The following is a 20,825-nucleotide window of genomic DNA, read 5'->3' on the forward strand; positions in this document are numbered from 1 at the left end:
AGCACTGAACTGAGACAACAGAAAGACAGGCTGAACTGTTTTCTCCCAGCATCTAAGCTCACGGATTAAAAACCAAGTCTTCTGGCCTAGTGCACATAAAGCCAGTCCCACACACTACAGCCCTGCACACTATTGTTGGGTCAAATCCACAGCCAATTCAAACAATGGCACTAAGCAGTACAGCCTTCCCTTATTTATCTCTGTAGCCCATTACCTCAAAAGTCTAATTAGTTACTCCTGCCCTGCTAGCATTAACCACCCTGCTAACACACACTAAGTGCCATCAGGAAGGGTAGCATGTAGGGATGAGCACGTAAAGGGTTGAAGACTTATCACGTAGTTTCTCAACAGTTGGCTAAAATCTGCTTAAAAAAGGAGGGCAGGATGTTGCCAGGCAAAGGGTGTAACAATCCTGCCTCCAGAGTGCAGGATCACTGAAGTTCTGTTTTGTTTCGGGGCTTTTTTTGTGTTTCTTTTTTTTTGTTTGTTTGTTTGGTCTGGTTAGGCAGTAAATCATTTTAACAGTTTAATAAATATTTCTGAGAAACGAGTATTTCTTCATGACTTATGTCTTTTTTCTTTCTTTGTGTGGAATGCTAATGCCACCTGCTTTGGGGATGCATTGCACAGGTCTGGCTTATTGTATACATGTCCTAAAAATCAGATTTCTTACTAAAAGTAAGTATTTAAGACAAAATATTACTACAGATCTCACCTGTCCCAGCGTCCTCGAGAAAATAAAGTCACTGCCTTTCAGCTTCTGTTTTGGGTCACAGTTTTCAGAAGCTTAGTTTGTTGCTATCATTTCATTCCTATTTCTTCATAAAGTGGCTTCATACAGAGCATCTATCTCACAGAATGAGAGTGGACATCAGGCACATAAGGAATTAAATACTGTGCTCTCTCCTGAATACTGATGCCAGCAGCAAAATGAATATCAAATGAGGTGTGTACTCGGTTTCGATGGGATGTGCTACTTCTTAGAGCATTCACCACTTCAAATACATTAACAGAAAAGTTTAATTTATCTGAAGAACAATTCAACAAAAGATATCTGCAGTAGGAACCACACTACAGAGAGCTTCTAGCAGGTAAAAGTCAGAGGCACAAGACAATAACATGAATGCTGCTTGTTTGGGGAATGCAGCTCGCAGACCCATGCTGAAAGTGACAACTCCAAATGAGTCACGTCCACATCCTTCAGAAAGTACAGCTTTTTCCAGGGACTGCAGATGCCAGAACCTGCTGCACCACCTCCTCCATACCCCCGTTCATTCACCGTGACAGCAGAGGTGTTCCAGAGAGAGACAAGAGTAGTCACCATTCCCAAACCTCCCATCATTCCCTTAAGACAAGATGCTGCCAGCTATCGATGCTTATCATCATCTCTGCTTCTTGGCATCTCTTTCCCTGCTCCGGTCTCTATCTCTGTCCTTTCTATCTCTGTCTTTCCTCTCTCTCCCTCTGCTCCTCTCCTCTTTTGAGTCCCTCTCTCTCTCGCTGTCACCCCAACCCCACGACCGCTCCCTTTCTGTCCCTCTCTTCTCTCTGCTCCTCTCGTGCTCTCGGTCTCTTGTTCTCCAGTCCCTCGTTCCCTCTCGAGACCAGTTTCTTTTCTCTGCTGAGCCTTCTCCATAGAAATCATTTTTCGCATTTGGCAAATTGATGGGTTTCCGGAAAGGTCTGTCCCGTCCTCCGAACCGCAGCTGCCCTGATTCCTTTTTGCCCCCAAAACCACCTCCAAGCCTCCGAGGAATCCATCCTTTCAGAGTTCTTTCCAGTTCAAAGTCCACGAAGACCTCGTGCTGATCGATGACGAGCCTGTTGGCATCTCTGTGAGCCTTCAGCAGAGCACGCTCCTCTTTGTACTCGATAAACGCGTAACCCTTGGAAAACCCCGTGACCAAGTCTCGAACCAGACGGATCTTTCTGATGTCTCCGTACCGGGAAAACACCTCCTTTAATTTCTCCTCTGTTGTCTGAAGGTTGAGTCTGGCTACGAACAGGGTGAGGTGCGGATCCCCCGTGACCCCCTTGTTGGGGACGTAGCGTGCCAGCATGGCCCTCCAGATGGCGCGGTCGTGGGGCTCCTCATCCGTGCCATCGATGCTCCCCGCTTTCAGGGGGTCATACTCCTTCGCTATGGGCGCCCAATCGTTCATCGCTAGCGGGAAAAGAAACAGCATTAAACACGGCTCACCGCTGGCGCTTCAGCAAGAAAAGCAGGCAGGGCAGAAGCGCTTCCCAGAGCACAAACAATCCTCACAGAAACCCTCCATAGCGGCCCTGCAGGGGTGAGGGAGCAGCGGCTCCTTCCGCCCTTCCCGCAGCGCGGGCCCCACTCACGGGCTGAGGGACGTGGGGTGCACCGCCCGCCTGAGGAGCCCCGTTCCCGCCCTCGCGGCGCCCGCTCTCCCCCTCCCCCTCCCCCTCCCCCTCCCCCTCCCCCTCCCCCTCCCCCTCCCCCTCCCCCTCCCCCTCCGCACCGGCAGCCGACCACCCGCCGTGACCCGCCGCTCACTTCAGCCGCTCCCGCCCCGCCCCGCTTGAGAGCGGTTCCGGTGCAGGGCGGGGCTCCGCCGGGACGCGGCCCCTCCATGGAAACCGCCGGGGAATCGCTCCGCCCGCGGGGCCCGGCCCTGGGGGAGGAAGCGGCCCGCGGCCATGCAGCGCTGCGGGGAGGACGAGGAGGAGGACGGCGAGGAGGAGGACGGCGGCCCCGAGGACGCGCTGCTGAAGAGCCCCTTCCAGCTGACGGCTGAGGACGTGTACGATATCTCCTCCGTGGTGGGCCGGGACCTGCTGCAGCTCAGCGCCGGCCCCGAGGTGCCCGCCGCCGCCGCCCGGCTGCAGTTCAGCATGGTGCGGGTGCTGGAGATGCTGGAGGCTCTGGTGAGCGAGGGCAGCGTGGCCGAGGAGCAGCTGAGGATGGAGCGGGACAGCCTGCGGGCGGAGCTGGACGCGCTGCGGGGCCGCGGCGCCGCGGGGAGCGCTGTGCAGGTGCGTGGGGCCGCCCCGCAGCTTTGGAGCGAGAGTTCGGTTCTGGGCCGCACTCCGCTACGGGGGGGGTACGAGTGGAGAGTGAGAAATAGCGACTGACTGCTCGGAAACTGAGCAGGGCGGGGAGGGAGGGATGGAGGGGAGTCGTAACGGTTGCTGTACAGTTAGGAAAGTTAGGGGTTTCTAACTTAAGGCGTAGAGATCACCAACCTGAACGCATCACACCACGCCCACCAACCACATCCCCGCAGCTGCACGGACCGTGACTCCCCCACCCCCCGGGCAGCCCGTGCCAGCGCTGACCCCTCTCAGGGAGAAGAAATTTCTGCTAATATCCAACCTGAACCTCCCCAGCACAACTTAAAGCTGTTACCTCCCATCCTGTAACCTGTCAAAACAAGATCACATCCCCGACTGTTTATTTTACAGCCCAACTTGGGACCGGATAAAATGGTGATAGACCTCACGGATCCAAATCGCCCTCGGTTCACGTTACAGGAGCTGCGAGATGTATTGCAGGAACGCAACCAGTTGAAAGCTCAGCTTCTCGTCGTGCAAGAGGAGCTGCAGTGCTACAAAAGGTATGTGGTGCAGTCAGCAAAGAGCTGGGAACACCTACTTCTCTTCCAGGAACTTAGCACGTGACAGTATTGCAGGTTAGAGCACCTAAATTGGGCTGGGTACTGTCCAGCACTGGGAAGAAGAGTTATCTCTGCTCCAAGAGCCTACAAATGAGCAAAATAAAATATGGGAACAATGAAGTTCCTGTGCAGCAATTTTAGAACTCGGCTCCCCCTTACGTGGTGCAGTTAGCAGCTCGTTGTGGTAACTGTCCCCCTGAGAACCTACATGTGGTTTCTACAGCTCTGCATACAAGCTGAGTTCTCACACACAGAAATTAACGTGCATAGATACAGCAGCTGCAGCACACTGCTCTTGCCTTAAGCCACGCCACTTTCCGGAAAATCATGGGGGTTTCCATTTTGTTGTAGTAGAAATTTACTTCCTCCTCCAACTTGACTTTGATGGGGATCTGCTATGTTATCTACTTAATTGCCAGCATGTGTATGGCATTAATGGAGGAAGCCTTTCTGTTATTGAAGAGAAGCTGTTTGTTGGTGTTTTGTTTTTTTGTTGTTGGGCACTGTTTAGCTATGTTGAACAAGTTCCTTCAGAGCAGAATCTGTCTTTCTAGAAGGGAGCAGCTTGGGAGAAGATGAGATTCAGGAAGGGTCTTCCTTTTGTGCTACAAACTACTTCACCTCTAAGGCCGTTTTCCCCACCCACCTCTGCCCCTCATCATCTACCTGTATTGTAAAGTCTTTGGAGCAGCGTTACCTTTTAATCTAGACTCACAAGGTTTGAGCACTAAGGATTTCAGCTGAGATAGCTCAGCAGCAAACTCAGGCTCACTAAGGCTGCCCTTTGCCTTGTCTCTAATAGGTTAAGACAAAGTTCAAGTTAAATCCAACAAATCAGTTTACAAACTGCCTGCACAGCTGCAGTTCTCACATAACAGTGAGGCACCAGCTTCCCCATCTCAGCTGACCAACTTGGCTGTGCAACCATTGCAATGGCTTCTTGTCTTTGATTTCTCATCTGCAACACAGAGTTTCCTACAGGCCAAGTTAAAAATTGACAGAAGAGTTTAAAACATGCTGTTCACATCCCAGCTTTGTACCGAGAGATCGTGTAAATGCCACTTTTGGGTTCAGGTAATTCTATGCAGTTAGTTTCTCACACAGTTACAGGATAAGCCAGAAGACATCTTCTCTTTCAATAGTCACAAAAAACCCAAAGCATAATTGCATACCATAAGACACAGCTTTGCAGGGGAAGAAAATAAATCTAAACTGTCTACATTCTGTAGTCTTTTGTATATTGGAAATTAGCTCTACATTAAGATCCATGACATCCTTACAGAGAATGGCTTAGAGATAATGACTGATGATTTTGGGGTTTGCATTTTTTAATCATGATTTGAGTAGAAGTTACAGTGCAGATACTAGAGATCTGCAGCATCACCGAAGAGCTTGTAGTCCCATTTACCTGAGATTTTGCCTCAAGATCATCTGATGCCTGATGTTACTCCAGTTCCTAGACACTTTCCTGTACTTTTATTTTCAAGGTCCAGAACAACGTTACTTGGCTACTTTCAGCCTCCAGCTACTGCAGTTAGAAACTTTGATCCACTCAGCTCACAGGATAAATGAGGTCAGCTTAGGACAGTAAATAGCATGCAATGAAAACACAACATAAGCAATATGGCAAAAAAAACCAAACAAAAAACCACTAATGTCAAGCACGAGAAGCATCCTTTGGGGAAGTGGAACACTGTGGTTACAGTCTTATAAAGCATAACAGCAGCAAAGCAGCCTGACAAAGTCTACAGCTCAGGCACAGCCTTTCTCTTCTGCTCTACAGGACAGATAGAGGAACAAGCATTCCCCTTGCAGGGAAGCTGGGAACCTCCCTGCTGTTCCCAGCTGTGTGGCTTGAGCCTCCATGGCTGTGCTGAAGGTACCGTGGCTCTACTCAAGCACAACTTCACCATTTGTGTCTGTGCCCTTGTATCTTTGGGTCCTTGTACAAATCCAACATATAGTTACACTTCCCTTTCTCTTGTGTTATCTTTTGCCATCTTTTCTTCTTTGAGAAGTCAGTATATATTTTAAGTGTTCTTATTGCAGCAAAATTCCATTGGAGTATTTACATACAATAATCAGTTCATTAAAAGGAATGGGCCACGCTGCCACCTTCCTGTGTGCACCCACTCACCCACATCCCAGACTGCCCACTGAACAGGATGGTAGTGCTGTACTAAGCTAGCCACAGAGAGCAAAACCAAACAAAATCCACTTCTCTTACCAGTGGGATCATCTCACAGAGAAAGGACCAAACTAAAGAACTGGAGAAAGAACCCTGTGGCAGCAGCTCAGTCCCCAGCAAGGACAGCCATGAGAAGACAGTCATCAAACAGCTGTAAGTTTGTCTGCATTCTTTTCTTTTTATTGCAGAGCATGAGAGGATGCACTGCACACACAGTGAATCCAGGGGGGAGTGCTGCACTTTGGCCTACTTGGCTGGGTACTGTTTTCTCCCCCTCTTTATGAAATTAAAACATGATAGAGAAATCCTCTTCTGTTGAGAAAGCACTCCCCAGGAAAGGAAGCTCGACCTAGAGAAGCAGGGTGACACTTTTTTTCTACAAAGAGTCAGCATTTCAGAGCTAAACTATGCAACTTGGGACCTGTCAGCACATTAAGACTCATGCTAGCTGTCCCTGGGGGGTTGTTTACACTGCATGCAGTACCCACTAGGTCAGGTTATATCCTTAAAGTTCCCTAAAATAGGGGAGCACGTTGAGATGGCAGTCACACTGCATGGCCCTTCTTTTCTATTTGTATTTTTATCTGCAGGTTCTCTTTCAAACACAGAAAATGAACATCCTTGAAAACTTAGCCACTTCTGTTCAGAAATGGCCTTGGTGAAAACATCTGAAGGAGTAAGGAGTCAAGAGCTGGGAAATAAAGCATCATTCTTACTGTGAAGAACAAGCAACCTCAGAATTGTTACAATATTCTTCCAGAATAGGCCTTATTTGCTTTTTTAGCAACTGTTTGACACGTGTACACTTTTTGCATTGTTAGATTCCTTTCAGACATTACTTGTGAAAAGAATAAACGTTTATATATAAAAGGTTTTGTTCATTCTTATTAAGAGAGCCTGTGATGGAAGTGTACTTCTGTACATTCACCTTGTCCCCCTCCTGGAGCAATCAGCCCAGCGTGATTTTATAAGATTGAGGTATGTTATTTTTAAGGGACACATGACATCCACGTTCCTCCACAGTGAAGTGCTGGGAAAGAATTCCAGCTGTACCCCCCTCACTGATGTTATGTGCAAAGTATTTCCCCATCTTACATTAACACAACTGCTTGAAAAAAGCTTGTGTTCTTTCTGTGCATTAAATGGGCATATACAGGAGTGGACCTTCAGGGTCAGGATGAAAGAAAAGAAACTAGCACAGCAAAGAAAAGCTGTTGCATCACACTCTGATCACATCAAGGACTGGTATTATTGCAGAGGTGCAAACAAGCTTCAAGTGGAAAAGATGCATCAAACACTTCACTTCTGACAAAGGTTTTCTGGGCTAGACAGTTGTCTCTTTCACAGCCTTTTTTTCCCCTGCTCTTAGCAGATACAAGCCACGTATTAACTTCAGCAATGATATCTGTCACCAGCAGTACCACATAGGGCAAACAACAGCAGAGACAAAGCTTGGAAAACACCAGTTACATTCCACATTTAGAAAAGCAGAATTTCAAGAGCAGCAGAGTGTGAGCAGACATAAAAAGAGCAGTGACAGAAATCAAACTCTGATCTGACACTCCTTAGAAGTGAAAGCAGGTTCTGAAGTCCTTTGATTCCCTCTCATATGAAAGATATAGGACACCTCACACATCTGCTCAGAAGCACAATGCAAATGTGTCTTTGCAGACGACAGAAACTGCAGTTTCCTTTCAGACAGAATTTATTAGCAACTGTACACTAGTGAGACAAAGATGTCTGACCCAGGTAGGCACAAAATTTCATCATGCTAATAAGCCCTGCTCATATATCAGAGATTTTGTAGAACACAGCAGCAAGGAAGGGATTTCATGCATCTTCTGGACAGAGTTTATGCTTAGAGGGGGAAAAAAAAAAAGGTGCATTAGCAACAGGCAGGACACATCTCTGAGATGTTTACACATGCTCTGAACTGCACCTCCCTGTGTGGTTCAGCTCTAGACATATTTTCCAAGCTCGGGGGAGGGGGTTGGATTACGCCTGAAACCACAGTACTCAGACTACCATACATTAAGGAAACAGCTTCAGGTAATGAAGCCCACATTAGGCAGATGCATGTAAGTGTAGCAGCTCACTGAGGAGGAACAGAAGACTGTAACACAGCCAAAGACCACTCCTCACTGATAGGTGGAAGAGACAAGGAATGCTGCAATTATTCTTCTCAAATTACCACTATGTTCTTTATTGAAAACAAGAAGCTGAAGTTCACCAGTTAATGTAGACAGGAGAGCACTGCAATCTTTTGGGGCTAGTTTTTTCTGGCACCTTCACCGTTGCACATAAGCTGGTGGGAAGAAGAGATGCACAGCTTCCCTCTCAGCAGAACACTAACTATGGCCACAACAGAAGAGGGCAGAGCCTTGTTAAAACAACTCTGCTGCCTTCAGCAGAGCCAAGCAAGGAAGTTTAACCCCAAAGCCCAGGGCACCACCTTTCCCTGCTAAGTGTTTTACATCCTGTTAGAAGATGAATCTCTCCTATAAGGCACAATGATAAAAAAAACAAGACTGCATGTTTCTCTGAAAAGAATATATACACAAACATAAACACACACACACAGCTCCTACAAAAGCAGAAGACATCCTCAGTGCAATATCAGCTTTATTACTATCTTCTGATGCAGTGCCACTTGATTACTGGTTAAGCATTTCAGAAGAGAATTTCATTATAATGTAAAATAGGGAGATTCTCCCTCCTCGTTATTTACAAAAGTGATGCCAAAGAACAGAGATGTTATGCTATTTAACCTGATAGAGAACAAGCACATTTTTAAACGAAGAACAAAAGGAAGTATTTTTGATTTCAGTTTTGACCTAAGGGAAGCACTCTACCAGAACAGATGCTACAGCAATGTACAGTAGTACCCTGTTCCTGATACCAGGGAGAAATCGCTGCCAACAAGAAACTGTAAGAAGCTTACCTGTAACTCAGTACCTGGGAGGCAAAAGATCTCCAGTTAATTCAGAAATTGTGAAAATATAAAGGCTCTCTCTGCTGAGCAGGCCGTGTTAAATGGTAAATAACATTACGCATTTAATGGCTAATAATTTTCACAGCTTTCTCTCAAAATGCTAATGATCTGCAATGGAGACAAATAGGCACTATAGCAGCCACTTCATAAATAATAAATATATTCTTTATTTTACAGAGACATTGTCTTCAAGTTTTTAATTTAAAAAATACATCACTAAGCCACCCCTCTTGCTGCTGCAGCCATGATGATGCCATCTGACCTATCACATAGGCAAGCATGCAAGGATGTCCTAGAGGGCATCAGCTGAAGCAGCTGCAGCCTTCAAGACATAAGGAAAAAGACAAACAGCCACAGATCCCTCACTGCTATCTTCCAGCAGCAAACATACCCAATGGCTCACAGCCATCTTCATCTACACACATGCCAAGCCTGCCTTGGCAAAAATTCTAATCAGCAAGAACTCATCTTTAACATAAAGGACCTGCACTGTATAGTGCCTGCCTATATGACAGATTTGGTTCTACAACAGTAACGTTACAAACATCTGAAAGATGCTAATTGCTCAGCTCCCATTTAAGACTGTGGGACCAGACCATACTGGACAGGCCTACAGGACCAGACAATAAGGAATATACTTTCTTCATTGCATGAACCCCATCATTACAATTAGAAGCTGCATATAAAGATGACTTTTGGAACCACTGCACTCTATTTCAAGCATTCACAGTAAATAAGCAGCTTCTGGAGCTAATCAGCATAGGAAGGTACTAAAGTTTTCAGAGTTTTTTGGATTAGCCTCTTTAAAACCCTCTAGGAATCATCACCTCCAAGAATCAGTCATCAACTATAAAAATATACCACCCCAGATTTTTGAAAGTCATGTCCAACACTGATTCTCTTGCAAAGCCAAATTCCCACATTTTGAATCAATGCTAACCCAGCCTATCAAAATCCATTTATGTTTGTCTTGGAGTCATTTCTCTGAAGAAGCAGCCAATACGACCACCCGTTTCCCTCAGCACAAGTGCATTTAAAGTTAATTGCCAATGAGACACCCCAGCAGGAAAAAAAGAAAACCCTAGAACCCTACAAGTTATTTGAGAATGATGGAAATGATAGCATCCATTAAAAAAAAAAAAAGATTTGCAAGAAGTCTAACAAGTAGTCAAGCCTTTGATGTAGGAGCCCGCGTACAAAAAGCACATTTGCTGACAAACTTAATGTCACATTCACCACCCGAAAAATGGGAGTATAAAATTTCACTGCAGAAGCACAATCCAAATGATTAAGTTTCGATCTGTGCAAGTCCTTGCATGCTCAGGTGGCAGTGGTCACTAAGCAGAAGGGCTCTGCTTTACAGGGAGAGCTTCCTTTTACAAAACAGACGTTTTGGCAATCTAAGACAAAACTTGAGTCTGCCTGGAAATCTGTAATAGGAATTTAAATACTGCAAAGTCAAAATGTAGTTTTCAAGGAGCTCAGAATACCATAAGCAGTTCACTAAGAAAGCTGAGGGAAGTGATGGTGGAGAAAAAATCCACTGACTGCTTGCAGAGCACTCAGTCTCCACCACTCCCACCCCCCAGAAAAGCCAACCTAAAACCACACCCAAAAGATGAAGAGTTAGTGTTTTAGCCATGGATAAGCTTCAATGGAAGCTTTGCTTCTGTCTCCATAGTCATACAACAGTTCTTCACCTGCTTTAATGTCTCTGGAAGCTATCAATATGAGATGAGGCACGCCATCAATGTCATGAAGCTTTGTTTGACAATTGCCACATTTGCTGTGATTTATCAGTCTCCCCAGACGATTAGTTTCTTTTGTAGCATCAACACTGGAAGAACAAGAACATGTCATGCACAAATCATACTGAAGGGCAAGAAACAAAGTACAAACTAGGTAAAGAATCAGGAATACATACAAGGAAAAGAAAAAGAGAAGGAAAAAGTTTTCTTCTTTGGAAGAACTGGAGTCTGGGGTAAAACAAACACACCACACAGTTATCAAGCATGCACATGGGGTTGGTGTCAGGTACTGAAGAAAGAGATCCAGCCAGAGACACCTTAAGGAAATGTTATTCTATTTGAATCTGTTCATACTATTTTTCTAGAAGAAAATGATCACAACTCAAGAAAAGTAATTAATTTCTCAAGACAGTAAGTTTAGGGAAAAATCCATGTCTGAACTGAAGTCTCATCCAAGTAGATACAACCTTCCATATAGATTGTGCTGTGCTTTAGGGAACAGGGCTGTGGCTTGCCCTTCATTCCCATTAGCCCAGAGGTACAGAGGACTTTTGGACACCAACCATTCCCTAATTCATGGTTCCCAAACAAAAAAAAAAACCCACCAACAAAACTGTATAAAAACAAGAAACAAACAACAACAAACAGCATTCAAAAGTTTCTACCATTCATCTACAACATACAAAGCAAAAGAAGCTTACCAGTACGTTTTGCTGAGGTACTGAAAATAGTACATATAGCAGCCTGTGGATGGATCTTGAGCATACACAGCTTCCCGCTTCTTAGCATCAGTGATCTCTATGAGATCTCCATGATATTCAACTACAAATTCTCCACGATTAAAATGTTTAGTAGCAATTACTCCTCTCCCTTTGCCATCAATGTAATCAATCTGTTGAGTTGAATAGGAAAAAAAACAGTTGGGAAATGAGAAGGTATTCACATGACTGGCAATAAGCTGTTTACTAGGAAAGGAGTGCATGACATTTGCTATTGAAATGACATGGCACAGCACCTGCATGTCACAGACAAAGCTGTGGAAGCACAAGTTACTGTTTAACAGAAGAAATAGAAAGACTTCAGGATGCAACGTAGGCATTCTGTCAGAAATGCATGGTAGCTAAGCTCCTCCTTTTCACGGGTACCATTAGCACACACAGGAAAAAAAAAGATGCCACATTGCCACCATTCTTTTTTTCTAGCAACAAAGAAATAAAGGTCAGTCACACAAACTGAATTAGTTACCCACTAATTCCTCCTGCCTCTGCATGTAAACTGTACAGCTCCTACAGGGAAGTTTTCTCCATCACTATCCTAGAAGTGGCAGCATTAACTGCACACTGCTGCTTTGCTTTTAGGAGCTACACCCCATGAACAATACACAGCACTCAGGTTAGCATTGCTGTTACCTTCATTCCTTCTTCTTTCCCACTTGTAATTAGTTCATTGATTTTCCTCCTTTCCTCAGTCTGAGGAAGTAACAAGACAAAAAAAACAAGACCAAGTTACTTGTTGATAGCTTTTGTAGTTTATTCCATAGCTAACAGGAAACGACTGACCAGAGACATTCATTTTTTCCTAAGCCATCCCTCTTCCTAGAGAAACTAAGTTCAAAAGAGACAGAATAAACCGACATCCCCCAAGAATGCATTATCATTTAGATTCCATCCTACGAATAACCAGACCAATATTTCTGTATTTTGAAATATTCTTAACAATGCCTCCAGTGAACTTTTGCTTCTTGATAAGATAACATTACTTAGTGCAGAAGCATTACCTCCAGTTCAGATTTGCTCTTCCTGGAACTTCTTCTAACTGGGTAATAATCTGTCACTTTTCGATTTGGTGCTCTTCCTTGTGTTCTAAGGAAGAAGAAACACAGGAAACATGCATTTCAAACTACTTCTGAAGTCACACCTCTAAAACAGTCATCTAAATGTATATTTTAAGCTTATGTTAAATACTTATCAGTATGAATTCATGTTCTTACCAGTATTCTGCATCCCAAGCCAGAAGCTATGTACTCTATTACTAATCCTTTAGCCACAAGAATGAGATGCCACTGGAAATCAACTGAAAAATCACATTACAACTCTGAAGACCCCCATGTGGCTTTCCAGAAAAGTAGGTCATTAACGAATTTGTGGCCAAGCAGCTTTAATGTTAGGTGACATCATTTCATTAACACAAGTTATCAACTCAGCCACCACTCCAACAACAATAATCTAATATCATGCTACCAATAACATAGTCTCCATTTGTCCACAGAAAAGTAAGTCTTAATGGTTCATAAATCATTTTTTCTTGCCTTGTTTGCTAGTAAAAAAAAAAAGTCATCTGCGAGACTGATATGTACTTGGGCACTATTTCTAAAGAAGAATCTTCTTTAAAATTGATTCCCTCCACTACAGCCGCTTGCTTTATATATATATATATACACACACACACACACACATACAAAAAGCAAGGGAAACATTAATTCCAGGTCTGACTACAGCCTCTCTAAGCAAAACATACACAAAGGGCCCCTGGTGCAAAACAGCCCAAAGCACAAAAGCTTCCACATTTCCAGAAGTCACTTACTTCCTCCTTGGTCCACGTTTCGCTTTAACCATCTTTTTCTGAGCTGGCTTTGCACTGGCCTCACCAGCACAGTCTGAAGGCAGCAGAATCTTCTCAGTTTCCACAGTTCCTTGTTTTTTTTGATCAGAAGAGAGCACTGAAGCATTGCAGCCACTTGCTTTATCTTTCTGGTCTTCTGGTTTTGTAGCACTTTCAATTACATTGCCACCATTCTTTTTTTCTAGTGACAAAGTAATAAAGAAAGGCTCTGAATTCAACATCATCTATACCAGATTGCTTTTAAATTAATTCCAGCAGTTGCTATTTCTAGTTCTATCAAATAGGAGAAAGAAGAAGGGAATGAATGATATAATCTCTTTTTGCTAGAACTCAGGCAGGCTGTTACTGGACTTTCAAGACGTTGCTATAGTACAGAAGGAGGCAAGAAGAGAAAAGGAAAAGATAAAAACAAAAGTAAGTACTTTGTCATGGGTGTAAAACTGAGCAGTGAACCTAACCTGAACACATACCACATTCAGTGGTACAAACACAGCCCATTAGCCAGTGCATTTGGTGTACTAAGTTCTCAGGTTGCTTTATAGCAGTCAGCAACCTGCCCTGAAGGAGCAGAAGTCTCTGCACCCCACACTGCTGCCATCAGTCGCTGCAGAAGCTGCTGCTAAGGGGCCAATACCACAGGACCAAATCCACAGGAGCAAAAGGGCAGGCACATGGAAGAAAAAGCTTCCTATATTTTGTTGGTTGAACAGACCCTACTTTGAGTTGTCCACATCTTCCTCAGCTGACTGATGTAGAGGTAAAGGAGACATGTCTTAAAGCTGAATAAAGTTCTCATTTAAAGCCAATTACTGGGTTTAATACCCTCGGGTCAAGACACATGCTTCAATCTCATTGAAGAAATGAAGCACTGCTGAAAGCCCACTGATCCACTGTGGGATCATCTTCACCTTCTTGGTGAAATCCAGGAGTTATAGCTTATAAGTTCCCCTGTGCTCAATGGGGCTTAAAACATCTACTTGCAAAGATCATTTGAATCAAAACATTTTAACAAGTTACCACACTTAACAACCACACCTTTAAACACAAACCAGGTGTAGCTTTTGTTTATTTGTTTGTTTTCCATAATCACCTGGTAAATCTGTGACTTCAGTTTCAAAAAAGGACACCATCATCCTTGTAGAGTTGATTTGCTGACAGAGCTACAGGATTTGGGAAAGTGACAGGGGCAGAGGAGCTGCCCAGCCTCCTACAGCTCTAAAACTGGGGGCCAGGAGGAAAGCACACGTACAAAGCATTCAATCCAAAGATCAATCTTACCATCTCCTTTTCTGTTGGTTTCAGTTAGCGTTTTGCCCTGACATTTCACTTCGTGATACATGACAGAGTTTTCCTCTTGAAGTGGGGAGCGAGCACCAGGAGTTTTGTTGGGATTCAGGTAGCTGTAGATTTTGGATTGACCAGTAAACACATTCTCCTAAAACAGATTCACACATACAAAAGAAGCATATCACAGAGATGCTGGGAACCTCCAGTTGGTATCCACAATGAGTTGCAAAGACCAGGGCTGACAGCTGACTGTGCTAATGAAAGCTGCACTGCTTTAATGCACCGCTCTCGTTACCATTGCTTTCTACAACATGAAAGCATAATTGTGCTAAGCACTCAAGAGAACTTTACTAATGCAAACCTCTCTGTTCAAGAGGATGTGCAATGTGGTAAGATAGGATAGCCATAATGAACACCAGCTCCCACCCTGTGCTTCAAGATATGATGTCTGGTACTAAAATAAATCAAAACAAACTCTGAGCTGCTCAAAGAGCACAAGCCAAAGAAAGCACCAATAACACAGCAGAAACTGCCCAAGCCTAGCACGTACCTCTCATAGTCAGGGAAGCACAATCTTACCCAAACACTCATTAGGTGTCAAATACTCCTGTAATTAATTATATGCTCTACTGAGCAGCATGGAAGAAAGTTTTGGAAAGTCTACCCTGAGTGACACCTCTCATTGAGGTTTGGGAGATGAGCAGTGCTATCTTTTTATACATTATACTGTATAAAATGGAGTGTTAAGGCCATTGATGGCTTAAGAAACACACAGCACTCCAGGCAAAGTACTTGGTCCCTGCCAGCAAAACAGTAAGAAACAGCACAAGGCTGGCACTCCAAAACTGCTCAGGCTGAGGACCCCAGGAAGGAGAAGCACAGCTCTAGCAAAGCTTACAGTTGTGACACCTCAGCCTGGTTGCAGAGAACCACCAAAGCAAAGCTTGATTGTGCACATACATAGGGCACAGGGATTTCAGCTGTGAAGCACAAGTGTTTGGATAAACAGACACAGTTTGGACAGAACAAGTTTGTCTTGGCTGCATTTTGACTCAAGTAAAAGCACTTATAGATACTGCAACTCAGTTGAAATAAAAAACAACCAAGTTTTGCATACTTTTTCTTTTAAAGCATTCAAAGATTCTCACTGGTTAAGAAGAGTAGAATAGCTCAAATATGGCTATTTGGCTAAACAAATGCTCCAGTACACCTCATCACATAAGAACTAACAAAGTAAACAAAGCACACAGTACATGGGAAATTTTTAATTATTAATAAAAACAGAGTACACAACTCACACTCAAAATAAGAGCAGTTAAAAGGTTCAGTACGAATTAAGATTACAGCAGAACACCCCGAGAAGTCAGTAAGACTCTTACCAGTCACTGAAACCTACGGGAGAAGTACATTAGAAATGAGACCTACTAATATACAGAAGCAGGGTTTTAAGGATAACGTACAACACTGCACTGTAACAAACAGAGACAGTGAAACCCGCACTGAGAAATCCCCCGTCTTTAGCAGGAGCTTCACAGCTGGCCGTCTCCGGGGAAGGCCAACAGCAGCCCACTTCCCCACGGAGCTTCGGGCACACAGTGACAGGGCCACGCCAACACGTCCACGGCACCACTCCCTCCCCCTCCCAACCCCGTCCTGCAGCGCGGAGCTCCCGGCTGCCACGTCTTTGTCTGTGCCGGGCTTCAGAGCGTCCGCGGCACGGATTTTCTCAGCATAACGCACGCGTTAAGGGCTGCTGAGGATCACCAGATCTTGACGCAGTAGCCAAGATCCATCCTCCCAGCGAGGCTTAAATACAAAGCGATTAGCAAACTCGGGCCTGCTGTTTCTAGGGGAGAGAGAGGACAGCGAGGGCCCGGCCGCTCGCTGACAGCAGCTCCCACCCTTCGCAGGACAGGGAGGACACGGCACAGCCCGGCCACGCCGAAGCCCGCCCCGCTTCTGACTTCGCCGGACAGCCCCACGCCGGGGGCTCCCGGGGCAGCCGCCCACCCCCACCCCACGGGGCACACCCGCAGCGGGCACCGGGAGCCGCCCGCCCCGGCAGCGCTTACCCCGCCGGCCCGGGAGCGGCCGGGGTTCTTCCTCTCGGCGTTCTCGGGGCTCGCCTTCTCCGCGCCGCCCGCCCTGGGCTTGGGCATATTCCTGCCTACGAACGAGGAGGGAAAAGCGGCGTCTGAGCCATGTTCTGCACCTCCACCAGCGGTCACCTCCCGGCCCCCGCGGCCTGCGCCATGTTTAAAGGGCTCACTGCGGCAGGGCGAGCCGCGGCGGCCCAGCCCCTTCCCGGCGAGCTGCGCACACCGCGCGGGGGAGGAGTCCCGCCGGCCCCGGAGCCCCGCGCCTCCCGGAAGGGGTCTCCGCGCCGCCGGCGGCTCCGCGCCGCACGGCCCCGCGTCCGCGCCTGTCTCCGGCCCTTCCCTACACGCCGCGCGTCCCCGGCCCCGCATAGCGGCACCCCTCCCCCCCGCCCTGCGCACCTTTAGCCATAGCGGCGGTGGCGGCGGCGCGGCTCCCAGGAGCCCCCGCGGCGCGGCTCCCCCGGCACCGTCCCCGGGAGCTCCCCCGCCGCCGCCAACCGCCCCGCAGGGAGACGCCGCGCTGCCTGCCGCAGCCCCATTGGCTCAGCCGGGTGTCGGATAACGGCTTCCGCGCCGCCGATTGGCGCGCAGAGTCATGCCCCGCCCCCTCGCTGTCAGACTGAAGAGGGGGCGAGTTCCCGGGATCGGTGTTTAAATGTGCGTCCCCTGAGCGCTGATTGGTCCGTGCGAAGGGCAACCGGCGCTCTGATTGGCGGCCCCGGGAGGAAACGCCCTTCCGCGGCGGTCCCTCGCCACGTGAGTAGCGACGCTGCGAAATCTCTTCGTTTTTTCCGTATACAAAACGTGAGAAAATCAACAGCAGAGCTCGAGGAATCTGCAGCATCAGCGCACGGCTCAGCACCTGAGGGCAGCCCCGGGGCACGTGCTGCAGAACAGGTAAATTACCATCACGAAGATTAAAGCGTCAATGAGTCAACATGGCACACATGAGAGGGTCCCCACTGCTGAAACGCAGCACCCACTGCCCCACTGTGCTCACACCCACAGCTTGGTGGCCATTAGTGGTAGGCAAGTATCAGTGAATGGCAGTGGGAGCCATTTTTTCTACATGGAGAAAGTCAGTGACACACCTTTGCTCTGTACTCACTTCCATATGAGACACCATACTGTCACACTGCCCCTCTGCTGCCCTCTGTCGCACAGCCGAATCGCAATACTGGCAGGAAGGTACAGCTCCGCTGCCATCCCACCAACATCTACCTCCGTGGGCCAACGTCATAAAATAGGAGGCTCTTGTTCTTTGCTGGTGAAAGTGCGCAGCTAATGGTGGAGAGTATAGTTACAAATAATGTTTTGTAGCTGAGAGTTTGCTCTGTCAAACACCGTCATTATGCTCTTCGTATCTGTCGCCTTTTCCATGGAATTAAATAGGAGGCATTACTTTCGGAGCGACCGCCGTGCAAACCGACCGAGTTCGCACTGAAGCTACGCAGTCCTCCACTAGAGGGCAAAGGAAGCTAAACAATCATCATCCCTAGAGCAACAAAGAAAACAATGTCATCTCTAACCGGCCACTGCCGCCCAACCCCCCTGCCGTGTCACCGTGCATCACCACAACGAGCTTCCCCGCAGGGAGCTGAGGCCAAAAAGGCACCGGCGGAAGGTAAACGCACACAGCCTGCAGCCCCCAAGAGGATGCGTCTGCCCGCAGCTGCCAGTCACGGTGACTCAGGACAGGGAACGCGAGGACTGCTCAGCACGCTCCGGGCTCGACAACCCAGTGACCTACATATCATCTCCGCAGTGCTGAGAGCAGCTCCTCCCCGCAGCGTGACATTGTGCGGTGGGGGATGGAAGGAAGATTAACGCGGGAAGCATTGGATTTGCGTGGAAAGAAAAATACTGAGTCAATACATTTGGTTTTGATTAATGCTTAATCAGTTTGTGTTTTTCCTTCTCCTTTACATACCTATTTTTATGACTTTCTAATTTCAAATCTGAGTAGCGCTGAGTGTGAAAGTTTCAATCCTTTCAGATCCACCCCTGACACACTGAGTATTTCTGAGGGCTTCTTGCTGTACTCCTCGCTTATCCAGCACCTGTTGTACTTACAAGATGAAATGCTGACAATCCTGTGTTGTACCACTACATTAGAAAGCAAGTAAAAGCAAATGCCTTGAGAATAACTTTTGAGCCTCACGTTAAGTAACATTGTTTTGCAGCCATACAGGAAAATGTCAGTAGGTGTTAACACTTCCTAGGTTATAAAAGTACATTCATCTGGTAATGGTAAAAAAAAGCAGCATCTCTAAGCAAGAAACGCACCCAGCATTGTCACAGGCACAATTACAGGGAAACCAAGCCCTGTAGGAATTGTTTCTGTGGTAATTATGTGTAAGCAGCAAGTATCTGCCACAACTCACCTCTCCCAGCTAAGGATGGCCATAAACTCTGCTCTCGGGACTGATGGTGTCATTTCAGTTCATCACAAGTCTCACTTTCTGGCCACGATTGTATGGAGCTGTACAGATGCTTTCAGTGCTTAATGCAATGCACATGACTGCACTTCTTCATGCCTTTATCTGAAGTATACTGAGGACAGTAGCTGAGACGTGAGCTCCATTTAAACAGTTCTTCTCACCTCTGCCCACAGTTGTCATCTTTTCCTCTATTTATCATCTGGTGAATCTGAATTACTTAATCACTTTAACATCACTTTGCCTTGGGATAGTTTAGCCTAACCCTTATTGGTTATTCTGATCCTTCTATTTAATGGAAAGTCAACTTGGACAAAATGGAATGAGCAGTACTTCATATTTTAAGCAGATTTCAGGGTTTCCCACACATAAGGAAATATGCTAAAACTCTTTGACATTGCTGTGTCCTTACACAAGCGTGAAAATACTTCAGGACTGTTAAATGAAACGTCGACCTGAGGGCTGTAGCCAGCAAAAAGCTCCGTGCAGAGGCTGAACTAGCCCGAGGAGCCACCAGGTTCTCATGGGCTCAGCTCTTTGCAACGCTCACATCAGCAGCCCATGAAACTCTCGTCAGGGTAAAGCCACGCGCCAGCACATCTCCGCGGGCGTGTCCTCCCCACGGGGCTCCGCCGTCCCCCTCCTCCTCCTCAGGAGACACCACGAGGTTGAAGCCGGAGAGCCGGGATGCTGCGAGGGCACGGACGTACTCCCTCGACATCCAACTGCTCGGGGCTCCCACCTCCGGGCAGAGCACGACTGCCAGCTCTCACAAGCGCGTGTCCAGGCCCAGCTCCGCCAACAACACCAACCGCAGCGAGACCGGGCCGAGACCACCGCCTGAGGAGCAGCCCACACCCTCACATCTCACCTGCCGCCTCGCAGTGCGCATGCGCGCCCCATCAGCGCAACCACAACCCGCGCTTGCGCACTACGCGCCCTCACGTCAGCTCGAATACTTCCCCCCGCACGCCCCCTCTTTTTTTTTTCCGTCATGCCTCGCGTGGCGGCGACTCTCGCGAGAACGCTGCACCCCCGCGGCAGCCGCCATCTTGGAGAGGGCGCGATCACGTGACTGAGCGCAGCCGTTCGCCTCCGCCTTCCCCTCCCCCACCCAGCGGGAACCGGGCCCGGATCGTCCTTCCCAACTGTGGCCATACCCGCGCGCGGGGACGTCGCTTCTTGAGGATGCCAGGAACGCTCGCTGGTTTTATTTTTAATTTTTATATTTTTCTGGAACAAGCTGCCGCGGAGGCGGGGCAAGAAGAGGAGCGGCACGTCACGTGATAGCAGAACGCAGGGCGAACGCGCCAGGGCCCGGCAGCGGCGGAGGACGGGGGGGGATGGGCGCGCGCGAGAGAGAGCGGCGGAGACCACGTGACTCCCTAGGTCACCGGAGGGGGGGGGGTGGGGGTCGCGGATCACGTGTCACGGAGCGCGCGCCAGCGGCGGGCTAGGCGTCACGTGGGAGTGGCGCGCGGCGCGGTCACGTGGTGCGTCGCGGCGGGCGGCCCCAGCCCCCCTCCCCTCCCCCTCCCCTGCGAGAGGGGAGGGAGGGCCAAGATGGCGGCCGGGAGTTAGAAAGCAGCGAGCGGCGGGGCCGGCGGCGGAGACTTCCAGGACCGGCTGTTGGGAGGATCGGGTGCGAGAGGGAGTAAGTCCGTCTCCGCTGTTTTATCCGTCTGTCCGTTCCTCGGGTTCGCTTCGAGGTACGGCGGGGGCGGCCGCGCTGCCCCCAGGGGTCCGCTCCCCTCAGTGCGGCGCGGCCCGTGGGGCGCTCCGAGGCGGCGGGGGCCGCGCTGGGGCGGAG

The 20,825-nt window shown here is 47.8% G+C and overlaps 4 protein-coding genes across 6 annotated transcripts in view; 2 read left to right on the plus strand and 2 right to left on the minus strand.

Annotated features, from left to right (window-relative positions):
* Positions 1-1,258: 1,258 nt before the first annotated feature.
* Positions 1,259-2,545, minus strand: SNRNP35 (small nuclear ribonucleoprotein U11/U12 subunit 35). Its single transcript, XM_065739164.1, has 2 exons — positions 2,522-2,545; positions 1,259-2,164 (listed from the first exon to the last, which is right to left on the minus strand). The coding sequence occupies exon 2, from the start codon at positions 2,160-2,162 to the stop codon at positions 1,383-1,385; it is 780 nt and encodes a 259-aa protein (XP_065595236.1). The 5' UTR covers positions 2,163-2,164; positions 2,522-2,545; the 3' UTR covers positions 1,259-1,382.
* A 71-nt stretch (positions 2,546-2,616) lies between these two features.
* RILPL2 (Rab interacting lysosomal protein like 2) lies at positions 2,617-6,699 on the plus strand. Of its 2 annotated transcripts, none has more exons than XM_065739165.1 (4): positions 2,617-3,000; positions 3,430-3,581; positions 5,872-5,982; positions 6,420-6,699. In XM_065739165.1, exons 1-4 carry the CDS (start codon positions 2,665-2,667, stop codon positions 6,442-6,444), a joined length of 624 nt encoding a protein of 207 aa, XP_065595237.1. In that variant the 5' UTR covers positions 2,617-2,664; the 3' UTR covers positions 6,445-6,699. The 2 variants fall into 2 exon arrangements, with proteins under 2 accessions (XP_065595237.1, XP_065595239.1); XM_065739167.1 differs by having other exon boundaries at positions 2,617-2,892.
* Positions 6,700-8,434: 1,735 nt separating this feature from the next.
* KMT5A (lysine methyltransferase 5A) lies at positions 8,435-17,126 on the minus strand. Its single transcript, XM_065739163.1, is given in 9 exon segments — positions 8,435-10,658; positions 11,271-11,461; positions 11,979-12,038; positions 12,347-12,431; positions 13,153-13,372; positions 14,470-14,626; positions 16,551-16,645; positions 16,977-17,028; positions 17,030-17,126. Coding segments are annotated over 9 exon segments (1,158 nt in total). The 5' UTR covers positions 17,117-17,126; the 3' UTR covers positions 8,435-10,447.
* A 3,398-nt stretch (positions 17,127-20,524) lies between these two features.
* SBNO1 (strawberry notch homolog 1) overlaps positions 20,525-20,825 on the plus strand; it is a 28,616-nt gene continuing 28,315 nt past the window's right edge. Inside the window, exon 1 of one of the 2 annotated variants that reach the window (XM_065739154.1) lies at positions 20,525-20,669. The gene's annotated coding sequence lies outside the window, so the exon portion shown is untranslated. The remainder of the gene's footprint in view (positions 20,670-20,825) is intronic. The other variant, XM_065739155.1, reaches the window with a different exon arrangement.

Source organism: Cyrtonyx montezumae, unplaced genomic scaffold (genome assembly GCF_038088225.1).
Source record: "Cyrtonyx montezumae isolate F1298 unplaced genomic scaffold, pur_monq_1.0 scaffold_23, whole genome shotgun sequence".
NCBI classification, from domain to species: Eukaryota; Metazoa; Chordata; class Aves; order Galliformes; family Odontophoridae; genus Cyrtonyx; species Cyrtonyx montezumae.

Coding starts and splice junctions, on each gene's coding strand:
- SNRNP35 (XM_065739164.1), bottom strand. CDS start 2,162: ATGAACGATTGGGCGCCCATAGCGAAGGAGTATGACCCCCTGAAAGCG.
- RILPL2 (XM_065739165.1), top strand. CDS start 2,665: ATGCAGCGCTGCGGGGAGGACGAGGAGGAGGACGGCGAGGAGGAGGAC. Junction 3,582..5,871: donor GAGCTGCAGTGCTACAAAAG/GTATGTGGTGCA, acceptor TTCTCTTACCAG/TGGGATCATCTCACAGAGAA. Junction 5,983..6,419: donor AAGACAGTCATCAAACAGCT/GTAAGTTTGTCT, acceptor TTTTATCTGCAG/GTTCTCTTTCAAACACAGAA.